This window comes from Microtus pennsylvanicus, chromosome 12, assembly GCF_037038515.1.
Source record: "Microtus pennsylvanicus isolate mMicPen1 chromosome 12, mMicPen1.hap1, whole genome shotgun sequence".
In the NCBI taxonomy this organism is placed as follows: Eukaryota; Metazoa; Chordata; class Mammalia; order Rodentia; family Cricetidae; genus Microtus; species Microtus pennsylvanicus.
In genome coordinates, this window is record NC_134590.1 from 67228247 (window position 1) to 67247921 (window position 19675).

Below are 19675 nucleotides of genomic sequence, written 5' to 3' on the forward strand. Positions count from 1 at the left end.
AACGCATCCCCCTGGACGCAGAGTTATTAATGGCTATAAGCCATCATGGGAATAGAATCTGGGTCTTCTACAAGTACCCTTAACTGATGAGCCATCTATTATTATAATATGTTGAGACAGGGTCCCACTGTGTAGCTCTGACTGGCCTGCAACTTGCTGCATAGACCAAGCTGGCCTCAGACTCACAGAGATCCACCTGCCTCCACCTCCCAAGTGCCAGGCTTAAAGGCAGGAGCCACCACTTATGGCTGGCATATTATTTTTAAATTGGGTTTTAAAATAGAACAGAACGAAGGGGCCACACTTACTGATTTTTTTTTTTTTACAAAAGCTCCAAGGCACAGATCCACAGTTATATTGGCCAAATTTCCAGTCCCCTTATGCCAGAGGGAAATAAAGAGGATGCTAGGGGGCCCACAATGCCAGCCCATCCCCCAGTTGGCCTGTTCTCTGACTGCCCTCAGCACTAGCCAGGCTCCAGGTACAGGCACCCTGATGCAATCGGGTATGGAGGCCAGTGAGTGTCGCAAGTGTTTGCTTACCACAGAGTAAACTAGAAGTTGGCTGGGCCTTTGTGTGAAGGGGCAGGCCATGGGCCTGGTGAGTGGGAGGTGTCAGACAGTGAGCGGGTAGTGGTTTGTGACTAGGATGCTGGGAACTGAGAGCCAGAGGGAGGTAAAGTGAGAGCCAGCAGAGCGCACCCTGTAAACGCCACAGCTAATCTGAGAACGGTGACTGCATCTTGTAGGATGCTACGGCGGAGTTTTGACACAGATGACAGCTCTGTGCTTTGTGGAGACTGAGGCCCGTGAGAGTTAAGGGATGCAAGGATGCTCCAGCTAGAAACCACTCAATGAGTTCATACCCAGGCCATTCTGATTCCAAGATTGTTAAGATTTAACCTCTTCTTGCTCTCCTTTGTCCTTCGAGACAGGGTCTGGCCGTAGCCCATGATGGCCTCGAACTCATGCTTCTCCTGCCTCCACCTCCCACCCAGGTGCTCGGATGGCCGTTGCTCAAGACTTCATTCTTCCTGACTAGATGTGGAGGGAGCATTCTAGGACCAAGCACACGTGGCTGAGGAAACAACCTCAGAGCTGCTTCCATGGGAAATAGATGTGGAGACTTTGGCTTTAGCTGGCAGGTGAGGGGGTGTTGTAGCCAGTCTGCTTGGCTCCGACAGCCGGAGGGGCTGGAGTTCTGGGGCCCCTGTCACGAGCAATGCTCAGCCCTACAGGGCATGTGATGGGGACAGGACGGAGGGAGGTGCGCGCGGTGAGGATGGGGCAGCGCGTGCAGTGAGCTTGTGGTGGATGGCGTGCAGTGCGGGGGCAGAATGCGGGTGAGGAACAGAGTCGTTTCTGATTCGATACCGAGTTCATCTTTGCTGCTGCTCACTGCTGTTGCCTTCCCTCCGTCACTGATTTCAGAGCCCAGGCTTCTCGGGCTTCTGACTATAGACTGAGGCTCTCCCGGAGCCATCGTTGCCCTCAGCAACAGTCCAGGACCTCTGAGGCATCTAGACTCATGACTCGTGGCTACCACAGTCTTAGCCATTGTTGGACTGCCCGGACCATATGGTGTAAGCCACTCTAATAAATCCCCTTTTATCCCTATTAATTCTATCAGTTATGCTCCGCTAGAGAACTCGAACTGATACAGTCCGCAAGGAAATAGGAATCATAGTGAAGAAAAGAATCCAAAAGAAATATCTAGGGAGCTCAGACATGGAAGTCAGAGATTAAGTCAACTGTCTTGGACATGCATAGTGGATGGAGAATTGGGGGAAGTCAGGAGAGACCTATAGGAACCGATAAAGATGATAATAAAAGCACTGAAATTATTAAAAAGAAATTTAATAGAAATTTTGGAGTTTAAAAGCAGAATAACTGATGTGGAAATATCACTGAAGGGCTCAACGGCAGGTTTTAGGTTATTTATTTTTATTTATGTGTAGGGGTGTTTTAATAGAAAGTATGTCTGTACACAACAGGCGAGCCTGGTCCCTTACAGGCCAGAAAGAGGGCGCTCAATCCTCTGGGACTGGATCTACAAACAACCTTGTAAAACACTGTGTGTGTGCTGGAAATTGAACCTGGGTCCTCTGGAATAGCAGGCAGTAGTCTTAACCATTGGGCCATCCCTCCAGACCTCAGTCAGATATCTTAATGGACATAGGATGGAATCAGAGAAGTCAAAAATAAGGCAATGGGAAGTATTCGGTCTGCAGAACAGAGTAAGAAAAGCGAGAGGAAGGGAACAAAACCTGAGGGACCGATGAGACCTACCCAACATTATTGTAAAGACCGTGGCTGTGGAGGGAGAGGGGTGGCGAGGGGCGGGAGAGTAGCTGAAGAAATAATGGTGACACCGTTTTCCAAGTCTGCTGCAAAATAAAAACACACACACAAACTCCGAGCAGAAGCAACTGTGAGTGATCCAAACTGAGACAGATTATAGGCATGGTGTCAGCAGGCAGAGACTCTTGAAACCCGCAAGGAGAGTGAACACGGTACACACGGAAGCCGCAGGGAGACTGGGAAGCTGCCTCACATTGGAAGCCACACAGGCCACAAGGCAGCAGCGGCATCCTTAAAACCCAGGAAGAAAAAGCTGTAACTGAGAGCTCCGTGCTTTCAAAACTCATCTCCAGCAGAAACAGAAAGGAGATGCTGAGATATTTCAGATGAACAGAACCAGGCAGACTTCATCCCCAGTACGCCTGCCCCACAAGAAATGCTCCAGAGAGGTATTCTAGGGAGATAGTTGAGAAACTGTGTGGCTGAGAGGGGACCCAGGGTGGGACAGGACAGAGTTGTGGTTCCCGTAAACATCCCAACCCATGGCACTGGGAATATGTCACTTTATGTGACACAGACGGAAACACAGCTGACATTGTACTCAGCGGTGAAAGACTTAACTTTCTTCTCCACTAAGTCAGGAACATGACACTCCTCTTCAACACAGTGCTGAAATGTCTAGCCAGAACGATTGTGGAAGGAAAAACAAAAGATACCCAAACTGCAAAGGGCTAAAGTGTTTGAATCTCAAAGCTCGTATGTAAAACCCCAATTACCAGTGGGACGATCTTAGGGGGAGGTCTCTAAGAAGTAGTTAGGGCACAAGGACAGAGGTATCGGGACTGTAATTAATGCCTTTACGTGAGGTTCCGCCCACCATGTGATGGTATTGAAAATGACACACGGGAATGGGCCCTGACCCAGCACAGCTTCATCTCGGACTCCTAGACTCCAGAACTGTGAAAAAGTTTACAAGTGGCTTAATTTATAAAATTTTCTTTAGCAGCCAAATGAACTACAAATCGTCTCCAATTCAGATGACATCATTGTATCTGTAGAAGGGCACAGATAATCCACAAAAATGTTTGCGTCAATTCATAAAAAAGTCATTTGCATTTTTATCCACCTGCAACAAGGCATTAAAAAAACCACACACACAAGAAAGTGACTCCATTTACAATAGTGCCAAGGAAGGAGCTCCTGGGGAATAAAATCAAGGGATGAAAGACTCACTGACCGCTGAAGACCACTGAAAGATGAGAGAGACGCCTTAGCAAACGGAGGCACCAGAGTTTGTGCACTGGAGACACCAGTGCTGGGGAAACGCTACCCCAGTGACCTGCAGTCTCGACAGGCCCTAACAATATCCAATTATGTTTTTGCAGAAGGAAAAAACTTATTTTAAAATCAACACAGAGTCTCAAGGAACCCTGAATATTCAAAACAATCTTGAAAAAAAACAATTAGAGGATCCATAGTTCCAGTTTCAAAGTTACTGCAAAATGGCCTAGTAACCGAAAGGGCATTATGATCGATGTTGCTTTAATGGCGCACACACAACCCAGTGAGACAGAATAGCACGTCCAGGAACAATCCCCCTTGCATGCTTTGACTTTTGACAAAGGAACCAAGACAATTCAATGGAAGAAAAACAATCCCTTTGGATGGGTAAATTTGGTGTCCGTGTACATAAGAATAAACTGAATTCTTCCCAACACCATAACAAAAGTGAGCTTGAAGGACCTCAAAGGGCGAGAGGAAGCACATGGTGGTGTCGCCGGCTGTGTGAGAATAGCACAATGGAATCCATCACTTCATATGCCAAGCAAAAGTTAGTTAAAGAAGAAATGTAACGAAATGGTGAAGTCAGAACACTCTTAGAAGATACAGGATAAACCTTAGTGGACTTAACAGTGGCCTCTTTTTAACTTTTTGTAGTGTTGAAGATCAAGTCTAGGCCTTTACGCCAGTGAGCTATATACCCAGTCCTGGAATAACTTCTTAGGTGTGACACCAAGGACACTGGCACAAGAGGTCACAGATAATCAGATATCAACTTTTAAGCGCTTGTGGTGGCCTGTTCAGTAGCTAAAGCCTCAGGAGCCTGAGACAGGAAGATCACTTGAACTGAGGAGTTCAAGGCTAATCTGGGCAACATAGCAAGAGGCCTATCTCAGAAAACAACAACCACAAACTTAGTGGGTAGACAGACAGGCACTATTCAGAGGGCACTGGATGAAAGAAAATATTGCAAATCTTGCAACAAGAAAGGAAGGGCTTAATTCATATATATCAATAAAGAAAATTCTTACAACTCAACAATAACAAAAAAGTAAATAACGCCATGTATTGGGCAAAGGATTAGAGCAGACCTTTTTCTCAAGAAGATTTAAGAATGGACAAAGAACACGTGAACAGATGCTAGTCACTGGGGAAATGCTAAGCATAACTCTGAGACACCCACCACTAAGACAGGTATGTTAAAAAAAAAGACAGATTTTCTGGGTGGGGGACAGAAAATAATAGGTGTTGTTGCCATGGTGACGTATTGACAGAGGAGAGAGTTTGGGTCTTTCATACATTGCTGGTAGGGATGTAAATAATTCATTCAGTTGCTGTGCAAAACAACTTGTGCAAAGTTAAACATGGACAATACCATCTGACCCATCGATTGCACCCTTAAGTACACACTCTTAAAGAACGGGAACGGGGACTCAAACAAATTCTTGCATGCAAATGGTCAGTCTTTATGAGTGATATTCACAGTACCCAAAAGGTCCTGAGTTCAATTCTCAGCAACCACATGGTGGTTTACAACCATCCACAATGAGGTCTGGTGCCCTCTTCTGGACCGCAGGCATACACGCAGAAAGACTATTATATACATAATTAATATATATATATATATAATATTTATAAATATAAAAAAAGAAAGAAGAGACTGCCATTGCATAATATGATCAAAGATAGCAGAAAAGACACAAACAACTCAAGAAAGGGGTTTAGTTATAGATGCAGGAAGTTTGTAAGGCTCATGAGAGTTATACATGACTTATATATGAAGGCATTTCAAAAATGAGAAGAGATGGAAGATTTTCAAATAATGTAGATTATTTAAAACTTCCCTCAGGAAGACAAGAAGAGAGGAGCCAATAGTTGAAACATGGAGTCAAGTGGAGCCTTTCCAAATACCAAGCCCAGATGCTAAAAACAGAAACAAAAACAAAAAATAATATATTAGGGTTAGGGATGTAACTCAGTGGTAGAGCACTTACCTAGCTACCCGAGGGCCTGGGGTTTGATCTCCAGAACAACAAAAATATGCTTATAGAAGTCTTGCCAGTGACTCGGACAAAAATGACCTGTTGAATGAGTGATGACATTCAAGAGGTTTTGGTGAACAAGTGTGATGTCTGGCTGTGACAGCAGGGTGGGTGGGGCTTGGGGAACAACGATGCTCTGACTCTTTACTTCTGTCTCTAGGACCTACCCAGAATCAAAGATCTACCCGGAGGGGCAAACAAGCTGGGGCATCATATAGCAGGCATCGGGGTGAGGGGTGAGAGAGGCTGGGGTGTATATACAGGCCATGGGAGCAAAGACTGTGGACATGGTTCATAGGAATAGATGTGGGCGTATGCCCCCGGGATCTATTCAGGGCCACTCACCCCATCAAGCACATACATGTCCAGGACTAGGACATATAAAGAGCCTTGCCTATTCAGTAAGATACAGCACCCCTATTTTACAAGAAAATATCTCCAAAGATTGTTCAGTATAGACACAAAACCATATATAGCATCATCCATCCAAAAGATGAAATGGAAGAGCACCCGGATGCCACTGCATAGTCCCAGGATAGCTCCGACTTAAAACGTGGACGCAAGCAGGAACTGGGGAGGATGTGCAGCAACTGGGGCCATCTGACCCTACCCTGGGAAAGGCAAATCCTGCCTCCAGTGTGGAACACAGTTTGGCAGTTCCTTCCAAGGTTTAAATGCCTACTTACACAACGTCATTCTCCCCTCTCGCTGCTCGCCAAATGAGCACTCAGGTCCACACAAAGACTTGTACTAGAATGTTCACAGGAGCTTCACACATGACAGCTTGGGCTGGGAACAACCCAGATGCTGACACTGCTGAGCAGTGGGAAGGGGCAAAGAGCAGCGTGCTGCTGACACAGCAAAGCTCATTCCCAGGGAAAGAGCCAGCTACAGCAGATTGCACTCAAGGCTTCTGCTCACAGATATTCTGGAAAGGGAAAATAAAGAAGGAAAAAACAGAACTTAGGTTCCCAAGGACTGGAGTGGGCGAGATGACAGACAGCAAGGAGGCAGGGCCAAGGGGCCTCTTGGAGTGCTGGAAGGAGTCGTTTGTTATTGTTGTCTTGTTTTTTGAGACAGAATTTTTTGTGTATCCCTGACTCTCCTGGAACTCACTCTGTAGACCAAACTGGCCTCCATCTTGTTGGGGGATTATCATTTTAAGGTGTGTTACTTTTTTATGTTGAGGAACATTTGTTTTATTGTTGTAAAGATGTGTTGCATTCCTTTATGCTGCATTTGTTTAACTCTGCGAAGCTGTGTTTTTTTTTTTTTTTTTTGCCTGTCTAAAACACCCGATGGTCTAATAAAGAGCTGAATGGCCAATAGCAAGGCAGGTGCAAGGATAGTTGGGGTTGTCAGGCAGAGAGCATAAATAGAAGGAGAAATGAGGAAGGAGCAACCAGAGAACAAGGAGAGGAGAACACCAGGGGTCAGCCACCCACTCACCCAGTCAGCCACGGAGTAAGATATACAGACGTAAGAAAAAGCCTGGAGGGAAAAGTAGTCAGGATAACTTAAGAAAAGCTGGCAAGAACCAAGCCAAGCTAAGGCTGGATATTAACAAGTAAGAATAAGTTTCTCTGTGTGTGATTTATTTGGGAGCTAGGTGGTGGGCCCCTCAAAAATCCCTAAGAGTTAAACACCAACAACATCAACTCAGAGATCTACCTGCCTCTGCCTTCTGAGTGCTGGGATTAAAAGCATGTGCCACCATTGCCCAGCTCGATAGGCAACTTGATGGTTACATTTGACCAAATTCATTAAACTTCACCTGAAATGATGGATTTTATGTTTTCATTGTAAGTTTTTGAGTTTTGGTCTCACTGTGGAGCTGAGGCTGGCCTTGAATTCTTGACCCTCTGGTCTCCGCTTCCCGAGCATTGGGATTACAAGTAGGTGTCACCACACCCGGCTTGCAGAGGTGGGTTCCACTGTGGTGATACTACACATTCAGAAGGAAGAGCAGAGGATGATGCTGGAGACAGATACACAGTCTCCTGGAAAACTTTTTGGGTAGCTAGGACTATGGAGGTTGTCATTCCTGCTCTGATGGTGGGATGCAGGCAAGGAATGGATGTGTCTGAGCTGGTATGGGGACTCTTTCTAGCTTCCTTCCAGGAGTAATTCATAGCTCCAAAACTGCTGTTTCAATCCTATTCAAATAGGGATCTGATGGCAGAACATTTGACAGACCTGCATAGGGATTAGAAGATAAATCTTGCCATTCACACAGAGTCTCTATTTTAATGGGGCCAAGGTGATATGCATCCTAAAAGGTCTCTCTGGTCAAGAGAGCCAGAGCTTTCTGGAACTCAGGCTACCTCTACTAAATGGGAGAGCAGATTCCCCTGAAAACAGCTTCTGGGAGGAGCTCCTCCTCTCCTTCATTTTAGGTCCTAGCCCAAGTATTGGTTAGTGATTATCACTATTAGAGCCCACATCTTGCTGTTTGCTTAGGTTTATAGTCTTTGCATTCTGTGCAGCAGAGGCAAGAGAGCAGGAGACTGAGCCTCCTGCAGGTCCAAAGGCCCAGGCCTGGCCCATCATGCTCAGTCGGCAATGGCCCTGCGACCTGGAGGTGCTGCCTGCAACTGATCTCTGGTCTCATTTGTCTGGCGTCCTGTGACTTTGAACCACTGTGGCCCCTGGGCTAGCTTCTTGCCTGTGGTACTTCCAACGGTGGAGTAGATCCTTTTGTTGTTGTTGTTTCTTATAAAGCTAGTGTCCCTGCCTGCCTGGCCATAGGGCCTTCATTCTGCCCAGGGTCAGGCAGGAACATGCCCGGCATTGGGCACAGAACTGTCTCCTCGCTGTCCTCATCTGCTGGGCTGCTTTCTAGACCATGAGGCATCCTGGTGGTGTGATGATAGGGACTGGATGAAGTCCTGCGTGGATGTTTGTCGTTGACATGGTGCAGTCAAGGAGCCCAGCGCTTTGGCCCCACTGCAGTAGTAAAGTCTTCCCTGGGAGAGGCTCAGAGGAAAGGCAAACTCTGCCTCTGGCCCATGTGTGGACACTGATAGTCTGTGCAGAGAATACCCACTGTGGCTTCCCCCTGGGTGTGTGGGATCTGAAGACTGCTCCTACTCGGGTTAGCTACACCCGCCCCCTAGTTCATCTGTATGCAATAACTCCTCTTCCCGGCTTAGCTCCAAATGACACACACACTTAGCTCCTGGTGTGCTGAGGCTTCTCCATCCAAGAGCCCAGTACATCCAGTCCCAGCTTTTCTGTATGTTCACATGCTTGTCTTTTCTTCCGTCTCTCCACTCAGGCCAGTTTCCATGCAAGGACGAGGAGCCATCCATTTTTGCTTCTGGAAGATTGCTTGGTCTGTTTGTGCCCAAGGCCCTTGTGATACATCTGGCAGTGTTCAGAAAAGCTAACCTGAGCCTTTTTGAGACTGAGAACCCCTGGCTTCCAGGCTGCCGGCCAGGTGGCATTTATCATATTACCTTAGATGTGCTCAGTTGAATCTGGTGTCTGGACCAGCCCAACATCCCTAATGGACAGTGTGCCACTAACAAGTCGCCCTAGGCTTCAGGCAGTCTAAAGAATTGAAAACAAGGTGAAGTGGGCATAAAAAGTGACCCTGGATGGATCAGGAGAGAGGAGGTCAGGAACTCAAGCAAGTCAGGGAGTGAGATTTCCCTGCAAGGTGAAGGAACCCCAGTGTTATGTAGGAAGAGAGCTAGCAACTATCTTTCCAGGGGAAAGTCCTAAGTGGCCTTTGCTGTGTCCTCCATTGTAAATACTCCAGTATGCAAGGGAGCCGAGCAGAAACAGCACTAGCTCTCAGTTACTTTTCTGTCTGGAAGGCAGAATACCTCGACAAAAGCAGTGTAATGGAGAAAGGGCTTATTTTGGCTTGGGGCTCCAGGAAGATACAGTTCTTCAAGGTGAGAAAGATATAGCAGCAGACATGGATATCATGGGGACGGAAGCAGAAGGCTGGATGGTCACATCGTATCCACACTCAGGAACCAGAGAGTGAAGAAGAAATAGGACAAGGTTGTATCTGCTCAAGGCTCACTTCCAGTGACCCACTTCCTTCACGGAGGCTCCACTTCCTAAACCTTCCATAATCTCTCCAAACAGCGCCACCAGCTGGGGATCAAGTATTCAAACATACGAGCCTATGGAAGACATTTCACACTAAACCACAACAAGCTCCCCTTGAACCCCGAGATCTGCTCATAGAACCCCTTCTCCTAATCTAAGGCTTGCTTTCTCTACCAAGTTGCCTCCAAGCCGCGAATTTTGCTAGACCATCTGATCCTTCAGACTCAAGGAAGAAGCTACTTTGCCCACTTCCAAGAGGCTGAAGTCCTCCGGGATGACTTAATGGAGAAGAGGGTTGGGCCGTGCCTGAATGAGTTGAGGAAGCTATCTGTTCTACCTGCTAACTTTCTCCACATAATCCAAGCCAGGTTGTCCCTCTTAAACTTCCTGGGTGCATGAACTGCTAAGGAGTTTTTGCAGTTTTACATGGTGCGTGTGCATGCGTGTGCGCATGCGCACGTGCCATGGCATTCCTGAAGCAGTCAGATAACAACGTGCAGAGGCCATCTCTCTCCTTCCACCGTGTGGGTCCATCAGGCTTGTCAGCAGGTACCTTTCTCTGCTGCGCATCTTACTGGCCTTGCCACCTTCTTGTTTGAGACACGGCTTCTCGCTGAATCTAGAGCTTGCTGCTTTGGCTAACCTTAGCTGGCCAGCAAGCGCCAGGTAGCTCCTGTCTCTGATTTCCCAGCTCTTGGGATTCCCAGCGTGTGACTCCACGTTCCACTTTGTTTGGATGCAGGGAACACAGACTCAGGTCCTCATGCTTTGCCGGAAAGAACTATACTGAGACATCTCTCTTGCCCCCTTTGCAGCCAGTCTGAAAACATGTTGGGGAGCTAATTCACAGATGGCAGGATTACTCCACAGGAACTCTGTACTCCAGGGTTAAAAGTCAGAGGAAGTGTGATACCCACCCAGGAACTGTCATTAAAATGCTCTCCAGGTAAAGCAAGCCACTAAATATTTACACACGATATGAAGCAATTTCAGAATCCCCTACCCAGTTACTGAATGATCAGCTCTGTATTAGGCATATTTACATGTATGAATAACCATCCTGTTCAGTGCAAATATTCCCACCCATACTTTGGCACCTGGTGGGCCATGGTTCCTCCCTGAGGCTCCGAGACGGCAAACTCACAACCAGACTCACTTGAGATTTGCACTCCAGATGGAATCAACTCCCCCAGAAAGTCCAGAGGAGTTACTCTTTTCTTAAATTTGGCAAAGAAAATAGAGTGCCTGTGGCTTATTTGGGACACATAATGAGACACTGATTGTTTATCTGAAGTTCAAACCTGAGTATCCTAATTTTTTATTCACCGAATCTGGAAGCCCTAGCCTCTTTCCAGGGTCCCAGGCACCAGGGAGCATAGGAGTGCAAAGGCTGGGCCCGTCTCAGAGTGGCTTCTAAATCCCGACCCCAGCCTCTGCTTTTATGACCCAAGAAGTCCCTACCAGAGCAGCCCTACAGTCTGTCTCTGAGGACCTTTTGCCCTTCAACAGGAAGCCCCTCGCTGGCCATGGACGGAACCCTGAAAGTCTTTGGCTCCCAGAAGCAGTCAAATACCAAGAGTGTTTATGAGGAGCAGCTGCACAGGTGGTGGAGAATTGACTTCTGTCTCCATAGATTCTGTATCCAGGAGCTGACAGACCCCCCTACCCCATATCCTGAAGGTACTTCCTACTTCAGAACCCTCCCAGGACAAACAACCAAGGGACAGGCAGTATTTATTCTCTCCTGAGCCTTCTGTGCAGGCTGCTCAGAAGGCAACACTGGAAGGAAGGCTGAGGATGTGGGTCCCATTCGCAGCACACTAAAGACCTGTCCATGCCCGGAGCCCCCTCTTCTCGCCCCCCCTGCCCGGGGCTCACTGGGCCATGCAGGAGACTTCAGTATGAAATGCAAAGGCTGTGACCTTGGAAAAATCTGAGCACAACCCACCCCTCTCCTTTATCCTCCTCAATACTGCCCAGAAAGGCAATGGTCACATGTGGTTGTTTTATATTTAAATGTAAGAATTTAATTAAAACTCTGTATAAAATATACTTTTCTTATCCATGATGGGGGTGCAGTCCAAGACTCTCAGTGGATACTTGAAGACTTTGGAGACAAAGAAATATATATATATATATATATATATATATATATATATATATATATATATAGCATTTGGTGTCGTAAGAGGCTAGCAGCAATAACTGATAATCAGACTAATTGTAACGATATTGCATGATAAATGTTCTTTCAAAACACACTGCTTTCCTGTATTCCCCTTCTGTGAGGGGAGGTAATGGGGCAGCCGCATAAGGCGATGGACTGAGGAAGCCACACTGCGTCACGAAGCACACGAAGCAGTTAGGCTACGGCAGAAATGTTACTGGAACACAGTCTGGGATATTGTCAATCAATCTGATAATGGAGAAAGCTTCCAAATGAAGACTGGGCAGGCAGCAAATATAGCCTTGCTATACATCACTCTAAATACACAGTAAAGAGTGGGTACACTCACAGAGGATGATTTACAGGCAAGCGTGTGAGATGTTTCATCATGCTACACAGAACAACATAAAATTTTAAACTTATGTTGGGGGATTGGAGAGATGGCTCGGCACTTAAGAGTACACACTGCTCTTGCAAAGGAATGGAGTTCAGGTCCCAGCACCCATGTTGTAACTCCAGCTCCAGGGGATGCGACACCTTTTCTAGACTCTAAGGGCATTTGGACACACATGTGCACATTCTCAGATACAAACATGCATATGTACATAATTAAAAGAAAAAAGTAAATCTTTGAAACTTCTTGTTGGCTTAGTTTTGGAATTTCCTACATAGTATTTTGGACAGCTGTAGGCCACAAGTACATGAAATCATAGTGAAACTGCCGAGGGGTGTGTGGCACCTGCCGAGGAGGTGGGGCATCTGCCGAGGGGGAGTGGCACCTGCCAAATAGGTGTGGCATCTGCCGAGGGGTGTGGCATTTGTTGAGGGGCGTGGCATCTGGCGAGGGGTGTGGCGCCTGCCAAGTGGGTGTGGCATCTGCTGAGGGGTGTGGCATCTGCCGAAGTGGGTGTGGCATGGATTTGACTGCATCTGCTGTCAAACCCAGAGCTGTTAATGTGCAAGGCCAGTGGGATGTGAGGGAGAGTCAAGGAAGAGCTTGTGGGTGAGGGGATATTCATGTGGGAGACAGGACAGTAAAAGAGGCAGAGTCATGGTTCCTACAGATGTCCCAACGCTTGGGACCTGAGAGTATGTCACCTTATGTGGTAAGAAGGACTTGGGAGATGTGATTGAGTTAGTGACTGAGATGACCTTGGGTTACCTGTTTGGATAACACTGGTTATCATAAGGGGGCCAGGGAGGAGAGGCTCTGTGATGATGGAAGCCGAGTGAGAGAGATGCAGCTGCCACCCTTGAATGTGGAAGAAAGGAGCGTGAGCCCAGGAATTCGGCTGACCTGTAGAAGCTTGAAGGGAAAAGGAAATGGGTTCCTCTATAGTGCCCAGAAGGAGCCAGGTCTGCCGACACCTTTATTTTAACCCCAGGAGATTCATTTTAGATCGAGAACTTTAACAGAGCAAGTGTGTGCTGCTGTTTTAAGTTCTTATTGGTGGCAACAGGAGACTCCCATTAGGACCTGTGGATCCATTTAGCTAAGCACCCCCATTTCCAGGATGTCTACCCAGCTCGTCAATGAGCTCAGCCCTGCAGCTGACCATCCTGACAGGCAGAGCTCCGTCCTCTTAGCAGCTGGCGGAGGCAAACATCATTGTTCTAATGAATTAGCTATCAGTCATAGGCCCAAAGAGGCCAAGTGGCGGCCTCCAGACTCAGCCTGACCTGTCTGTCCACTGAGGTCCAGACATCACCTCCCTCAGGGACAAACTCATACTGGGCAGTGAGAGAGAAGCACAGATCTGGCCGTGGATTGCAGAAGATTCCATCCGGCAGGACTCAGATGTATCAAGTCAGTAGCAGAGGCACAGGGAATTAGAGGTTTGGATACATGCTATGTAGGTAAGAGCAGGAATTAGGGAGCTGATGAGTCTAATGCCTTCTGAATCCAGTAGCTTCTAATGCTACCTTAGCTACTCAGAGCAGCGAATGTGCCTTGCTTGGCCAAGTCAGGGACCCCTATGCACACAGTAGACATAGACAGACACATCCAAGTGTGTGCTTTAAAGACTCTTGGCGCCGGGGGGGGGGGGAGGGGAGCGGCAAAAGAGCTCTGGGAAGTCAGGGCATACACAGCAACTTACGAGGAGAGTTGATGCCCATCTCCCTTCTAGTGGGCAAGGTCCAGACCTCAAATGAACATGAGGCCATTGCCTGCCCGAATCAGGTAACCACGTATACAGACACCCCATAGCTTTTTTCCCATTATGGAAAAATCACCAGCTCTCCAACCCATATGTTCACCTTCTGTTTCCAGCCACCTTGTGCTCCCCAAGGGTGGTGGAGTGGTTCTCTACTTTGGCATTTCTTAACTAAACCAGAGAGCCAGTGGGAGGCACCTGTGAGACTTTACTGAGGTCCTGGCCCGTCGCTTTCTGCACCATGTGGGCCTCTCACTCAAGCTGGCCCGATGGATGTTTTCTAACATCATCAGCCCTGGCAGAGACAGGCTAGGGGGTGTTTATGCTGACCTTGCCATTTCACACAAAGAGGAGAGAAGCCAGGCAAAACCAAGCCCCGAACGCCTGAAGCCTGCTCACTTGAGAATGGGAACCCTGCCATCTCCAGAATGGGAGACTGAATCCTGCTCACTTGAGAATGGGAACTCTGCCATCTTCCCCACTCAGGTTTCACGGCAAGCATGTGCTGTCCCTGTCTCTTTCCTTGCTCACTGCTCACCCAGGGCCAGCGCTGACAGCACCTGGAACTCTCTGTCGTTGGGGAAAGGACCGCCCTATGCTCTTCACCGCGGAGCAGCTGCCCTCAGGCCCCCTGTGAAGTGCTGTGAGGAGAAGGAGGCCTTTGACTTGTGGTGCTTCAGTACCACCTCAAAATTAGGCAGTAGGTTCGTCCCACTAACACCTCAGGCAGCCAAACGCCCCAATTGGATCTCTGATTCCCCTTCCCCCCACCTCAGAGTCTCCAGCAGATCGCTTCCCAGATCTCGGTGCAGCTCCTCTCCTGGCTCACAAGCCTAGGAAGAAGAAATCTTTCCACCCCACAAGCACCCCCAGCCCCATCTTTCTTAAAGATTCTGTAAAGAAAAGCACATTCTGAGATGCAGACCCTTCTTGGTGGGGCCAACTCTCTGAGTGTCGGGCACACGCAAAGGGATGCTCTTAAAAGGAGGTAGGTACCTTTTCCTTCTTGGTGGCCTCCATCCTGGTTTTATCATCCAGCATCTGAGCCGCTGCCAGCCCGGGCGAGCTGGGACCCCTCAGTGTTCCCCACCAGATCTCCAAAGCAGAACTAGCCCAGGTTTCTCCCACACAGCCACAACCAGCGCCAGGCCTCAGAGACTACAGTCCACCGCAGCTGGCTGAGGTCACGGTTTCCTCCTTTTCATGTTCTCTTCTGGCCCTCTCCCCGCCCAGGCATCCTCAGGCCCAGTGTGCTCCAGGAGGAGCCATGTGCTCCCAGGGAAATGTCCTCAGTGCTGGTTGACTTTCTCCCAGTTATGCTGAGCTGCGCCGGCTTGGTGGTCTGAGACAGACTCAGCAGAAAAGGTGTCTCCCTCCTGTGGCTTGGGGGTGGCTTTCGAGTAATGAGGCAACAGGTAACTGTCCCTCCTGGCCCAGCTTTCTTCTCTGGGCTCAGTCACAGTCAGTGCCTCTGTTCCTACCAGGTGTGGAGTAGATTTCTCCCGCAAGGGCCTCTGTGCTCCTGAGAGGCCTGCGGTTTCTATGGTGACCATTCTGTCATTAGAGCTACCATGCAGAAAACTAGGACTGATGGCCAAAGGCTTCTACTCCTGTCACCATGGTGACCACTCTGTCACTCTGTCACCACAGTGACTGCAGGCCTGGTAGACATTACCACCTGCTTAGTCCCCAGGTCAGCGCCTCAGTGCCTGTCACACTTACTGAGGAGCAGAGGCCTCTTATCTGAGAACTAGAAGAACAGAGAGGGCTTGGCTCTTGGCTGCCAGCCTGGCTGTGTGTAATGGGGACTGCTAGCAACTTCTTGCTGCTTTCCCTTCCTCCTGTTCTAAAACCTGAACTGGATGGTGGGCCTGAGCCACACACGCCCAGCTGAGCCCACACTACTAAAGCAGAGGCCCATGCGACTGTGTGTGTTCATAGCTCAGGAAGCCCCAGCCCAGAGCAGCTCCACTGTCACCAGCCCAGCCCAGCCCAGCCCAGTTCATACTAAACTTGGCCTCCGCAGCGGGAAGATCTAGACGGTAGAACTGGAGAGTTCAGTCCGTGGCAGTGGTCTGGAGCACAATGCAGAGTTTCTGACCCAGAACTCTGAGGTCCGTGGGCATTTCACACTTACAGCTTTTCTTAGTTGGGCCCGGCCTTTTTCAAGCAGTCGGTGTAGCCAGTGGCTGTTTTATTGAATGGGGTGGCTACCAACCCCTGACCTGAGCCACCACTGTTCTGGAACGCAACAGTGGGGTGAGCAGGAATGGTGGGTAGATCTTTCTAGATACTGTATTTTGAAATCAACTTCCACCGACAGTTTCAGGTTTTCAGTTTCCAGGAAAGCCAGGATAGAAATCTTGGCATTTTGCCCAAGTAAATATGTTTGAGTGTTTGTCAGTGATGGTTTGTAGAAGCAAATCTCTGGTTCAAAGGGTGTGTGCATCTTAGATCTTCGGCAGCTAGGACCACATGATCTTTTCAATTGGATTTACCCATCTATTAATACTTCTGCCAACATTAGCAGTTTGGCTACAGTGTCATCAATCACTGAGAAGATAAATCTTCATGGTTTTCCTGTCTTCTCATTATGTTTGAACTGGGAAGTGATGCTCTCTTCTTTCGTGTCTATTGATTATGTTTCTTCTTTTTTATTTTTAATTGTGTGTGTGTGTGTGACTATGTGCAGTGAGAATAGGTGCCTATGAAGGCCAGTGGTATCAGCTACCCTAGAGCTGGGATTCCAGGCAGTCGTGAGATGCCTGATAGGTGCTGGTAACTGAACTCAGGGCCCCACGGAAGAGTGGTCAGTGCTCTTAACCACTGAGCCATTTCTCCAGCCCCGGTATTTGCTCTTCTTCTTTTTCTTTTTCTTTCTTTCTTTCTTTCTTTCTTTCTTTCTTTTTTTTGTTCTTGTTTTTCGAGACAGGGTTTCTCCGTAGCTTTGGAGCCTGTCCTGGAACTAGCTCTTGTAGACCAGGCTGGCCTCAAACTCCCAGAGATCCTCCTGCCTCTGCCTCCCGAGTGCTGGGATTAAAGGCGTGCGCCACCACAGCCCGGCATATGTATGAAGTGTACAAAGTGATGGGTTTCACAATGTCAGGTTCATTCGAGTGCATCTTTTTCACACCCACAAACCATCCTCTCCTCCCCAACTTGCTAGGCCTCTGGATTTCTTCTGTTAAGGATTACTTTTCAATATGTTCAATAACTATGTTTTTATTGACCTGTTTTCTGCCCATCAGCTGTGAGAACAATTTTTATATTACACCTAAAATATCTAATAATCTTTTGTTTGCCAAGTGTGTTGTATTTCACAGTTTGCTGCTAAATTTACAACTTAACTAATAGTGTCTTGCATCATACAGTAGTATCCATTTTCATGAATCCCATCCTCTTTCAGGGATTAGTGTTTTGCTAAAGAAAGCCTTTTACATTCCCAAGTTGAAAAACTAAAAATGTTCTTATACCTTTCAATCTAATATTTTATTTGGTTTATGATTTTTTTAAATTAAAAGATAATTGCATAATTTTGCCTTTCTCTCCTCTCTCTCCAACCCCTTTCAGACCTCTGTGCCCCCCCTTGCTCCTTCTCTAATCCATGGCCTTTTTTTCTGTTATCGTTATATATGTATATATATGCATAAATATATAGCCACAGTCTGTTCAGTTTGGTTAATGTTACTTTGCGTATATGATTTCAGGGCTGACCACTTGGTATTGGATAACCAACTGGGGGCTCATAAAAGGGGACTACTATTTCTCCTGCTCTCAGCATTCCTTGGCTGCTGGCAGTTCTTTATTTCCGGGTCGGGCCCTATGAGATTCCCTCTTCCACGTAAGCATGTCTATTGGTGTATACTTGCTCAGGTCTTGTTTAGGTAGCCGTAGTGTTGAGGTATCATGGGTAAAGCTTCCTCATCATTTCTAAGAGACACAATCTTACAGCAATCCCGCCTCAAACACTTTCCAAACCACCTATTTAACAAGCAATTAGCCTTTCTGTGACTATGTTAGGAGCATCCAGAATTCTGATGGCATCCCTTGTGTTCTGGCTGCTCTTCTAACACGTCTTGCTACTCTCACAATCCCTAGGGTGGCTTTTTGTGTGCGGTGTGAGGCAGGAGCCCTTTGGAGGACCAGTGTTGGTGTGGTGAGGTCTGGTCTGGTGCAGTAGGTGCTTCTTGATAGCTAAGGATTGGGCCGGACAGGCCATGAGGATCGGCGGCATCCACAGCCCACGGCAGAGTTTCCTTGTAGGAACTCTTCCTCTGTGACTGTTGCTATGGGTACCACTAGGCTTGGGTTGGTGTGCCTAGCTCCGAGGGCAATACCTCGTTTTCTCACCTTTCCTCTGTATGCTCATATCCTCAGGTGGGATCCATGCCCACTGAGGCTAAGGGAAGTCCATGCAGGCTGTGGAGCAGGAGTAACCCCTGAAGGCTCTCCTGCCTGCTCCTCCATTTTCTCTGAAGCTTCCCTTCCACTTCCTCTGCAGGGCTGGCCCACAGCCATCAAGTATCAGGGACAGGATAAGCAAGCTGCCTGAATGACTATGTATTCCCATCTCAAATGCCTGGTGTTTGTCCAGCACAGTTAGTTCCCAGCCGTGGAAGGCTGTCTCTTGGACAAACACAGCTTCGGGAAAGCCCCTGCAGGGAAGGCGGTCTGCAAATCTCTGGCTCACTAACCCAGAAAGCTCTGACACGGTTCACCTGGCCTGTCTTCCTTGGCTGCGATCCCTTCTTCCCCAAGTACTGCATTATCCCCACCCTTCCTTTGTACCGACATAGCCAGTGGCAGAAATAAAATTTTGTGGCAATCCAAGTCTATCTTTGCTGCTGCCTAGAGAACCCAGGGGAAACTGGGACATCCCCATGTCGAGGTATGGGAGTGATGTTCCTAAGGTCAGGGTCTGCTGAGAATTTGTATAGCTTATTAAATCTATGCAAAGAGGGTACAGATTTGGGCAGGGAGGCAGCAAGTAGGGGAGACTTGCTTAGCATGAATGAGGATCTGGGTTCTAGCCCTAGCCCTAATATATATATATATATACACACATAAATATACATACGCATATCAATTCATGCACCAACAATTTGATAACTGGTCTCATAGAAGTCTGACCACACAAGTAATCCCTTCCAATGTCTCCTTGGTTTCTTAGGGGCTCTGCTGTGTAGCTGGGGTAAGCACTTCTTGTGAGTTGGCCAAAGCTTCAGAGGCAGGTGGGTGATTGCCTTTTTCACTGGACAAATGCAAAGGACCTGGGTCTTTGGTCATAGAAACTGTTATTCTAAATATGTTTGCAAAGAGGCCTTTTAAAAATTATGATATGGGAAGATGGCTCAGTAGTTAAGAGCACTAACTGCTCTTGCAAAGGTCCTGAGTCTAGTTCCCAGCACCTATATGGTAGCTAACAGACATCTGCAATTCTAACTTCAGGGAATCTAATGATGGGATGCCCTCTTCCAGCCTCCGTGGGCACCATACGTATACGTGGCACCTGCACATCTATGCAAGAATAACATGCCAGGCAGTGGTAGCACAGCTGGGTGGTGGTGGTGCACACTTTTAATCCCAGCTCTTGGGAGGCAGAGGTGTGCAGATCTCAGAGAGTCTACAAAGTGAGTTCAAGGACAACCAGGACTGTTGCACAGA

General features: G+C 47.8%; 1 protein-coding gene across 1 annotated transcript in view; it reads right to left on the minus strand.

The window, feature by feature from the left end:
- Positions 1-15500, minus strand: part of Gck (glucokinase) — a 35812-nt gene extending 20312 nt beyond the window's left edge. Inside the window, exon 1 of the mRNA XM_075944248.1 lies at positions 15008-15500. Within this exon, the coding sequence (XP_075800363.1) occupies positions 15008-15052 (45 nt within the window). The 5' untranslated portion in view covers positions 15053-15500. The remainder of the gene's footprint in view (positions 1-15007) is intronic.
- Between the last annotated feature and the right edge of the window lie 4175 nt (positions 15501-19675).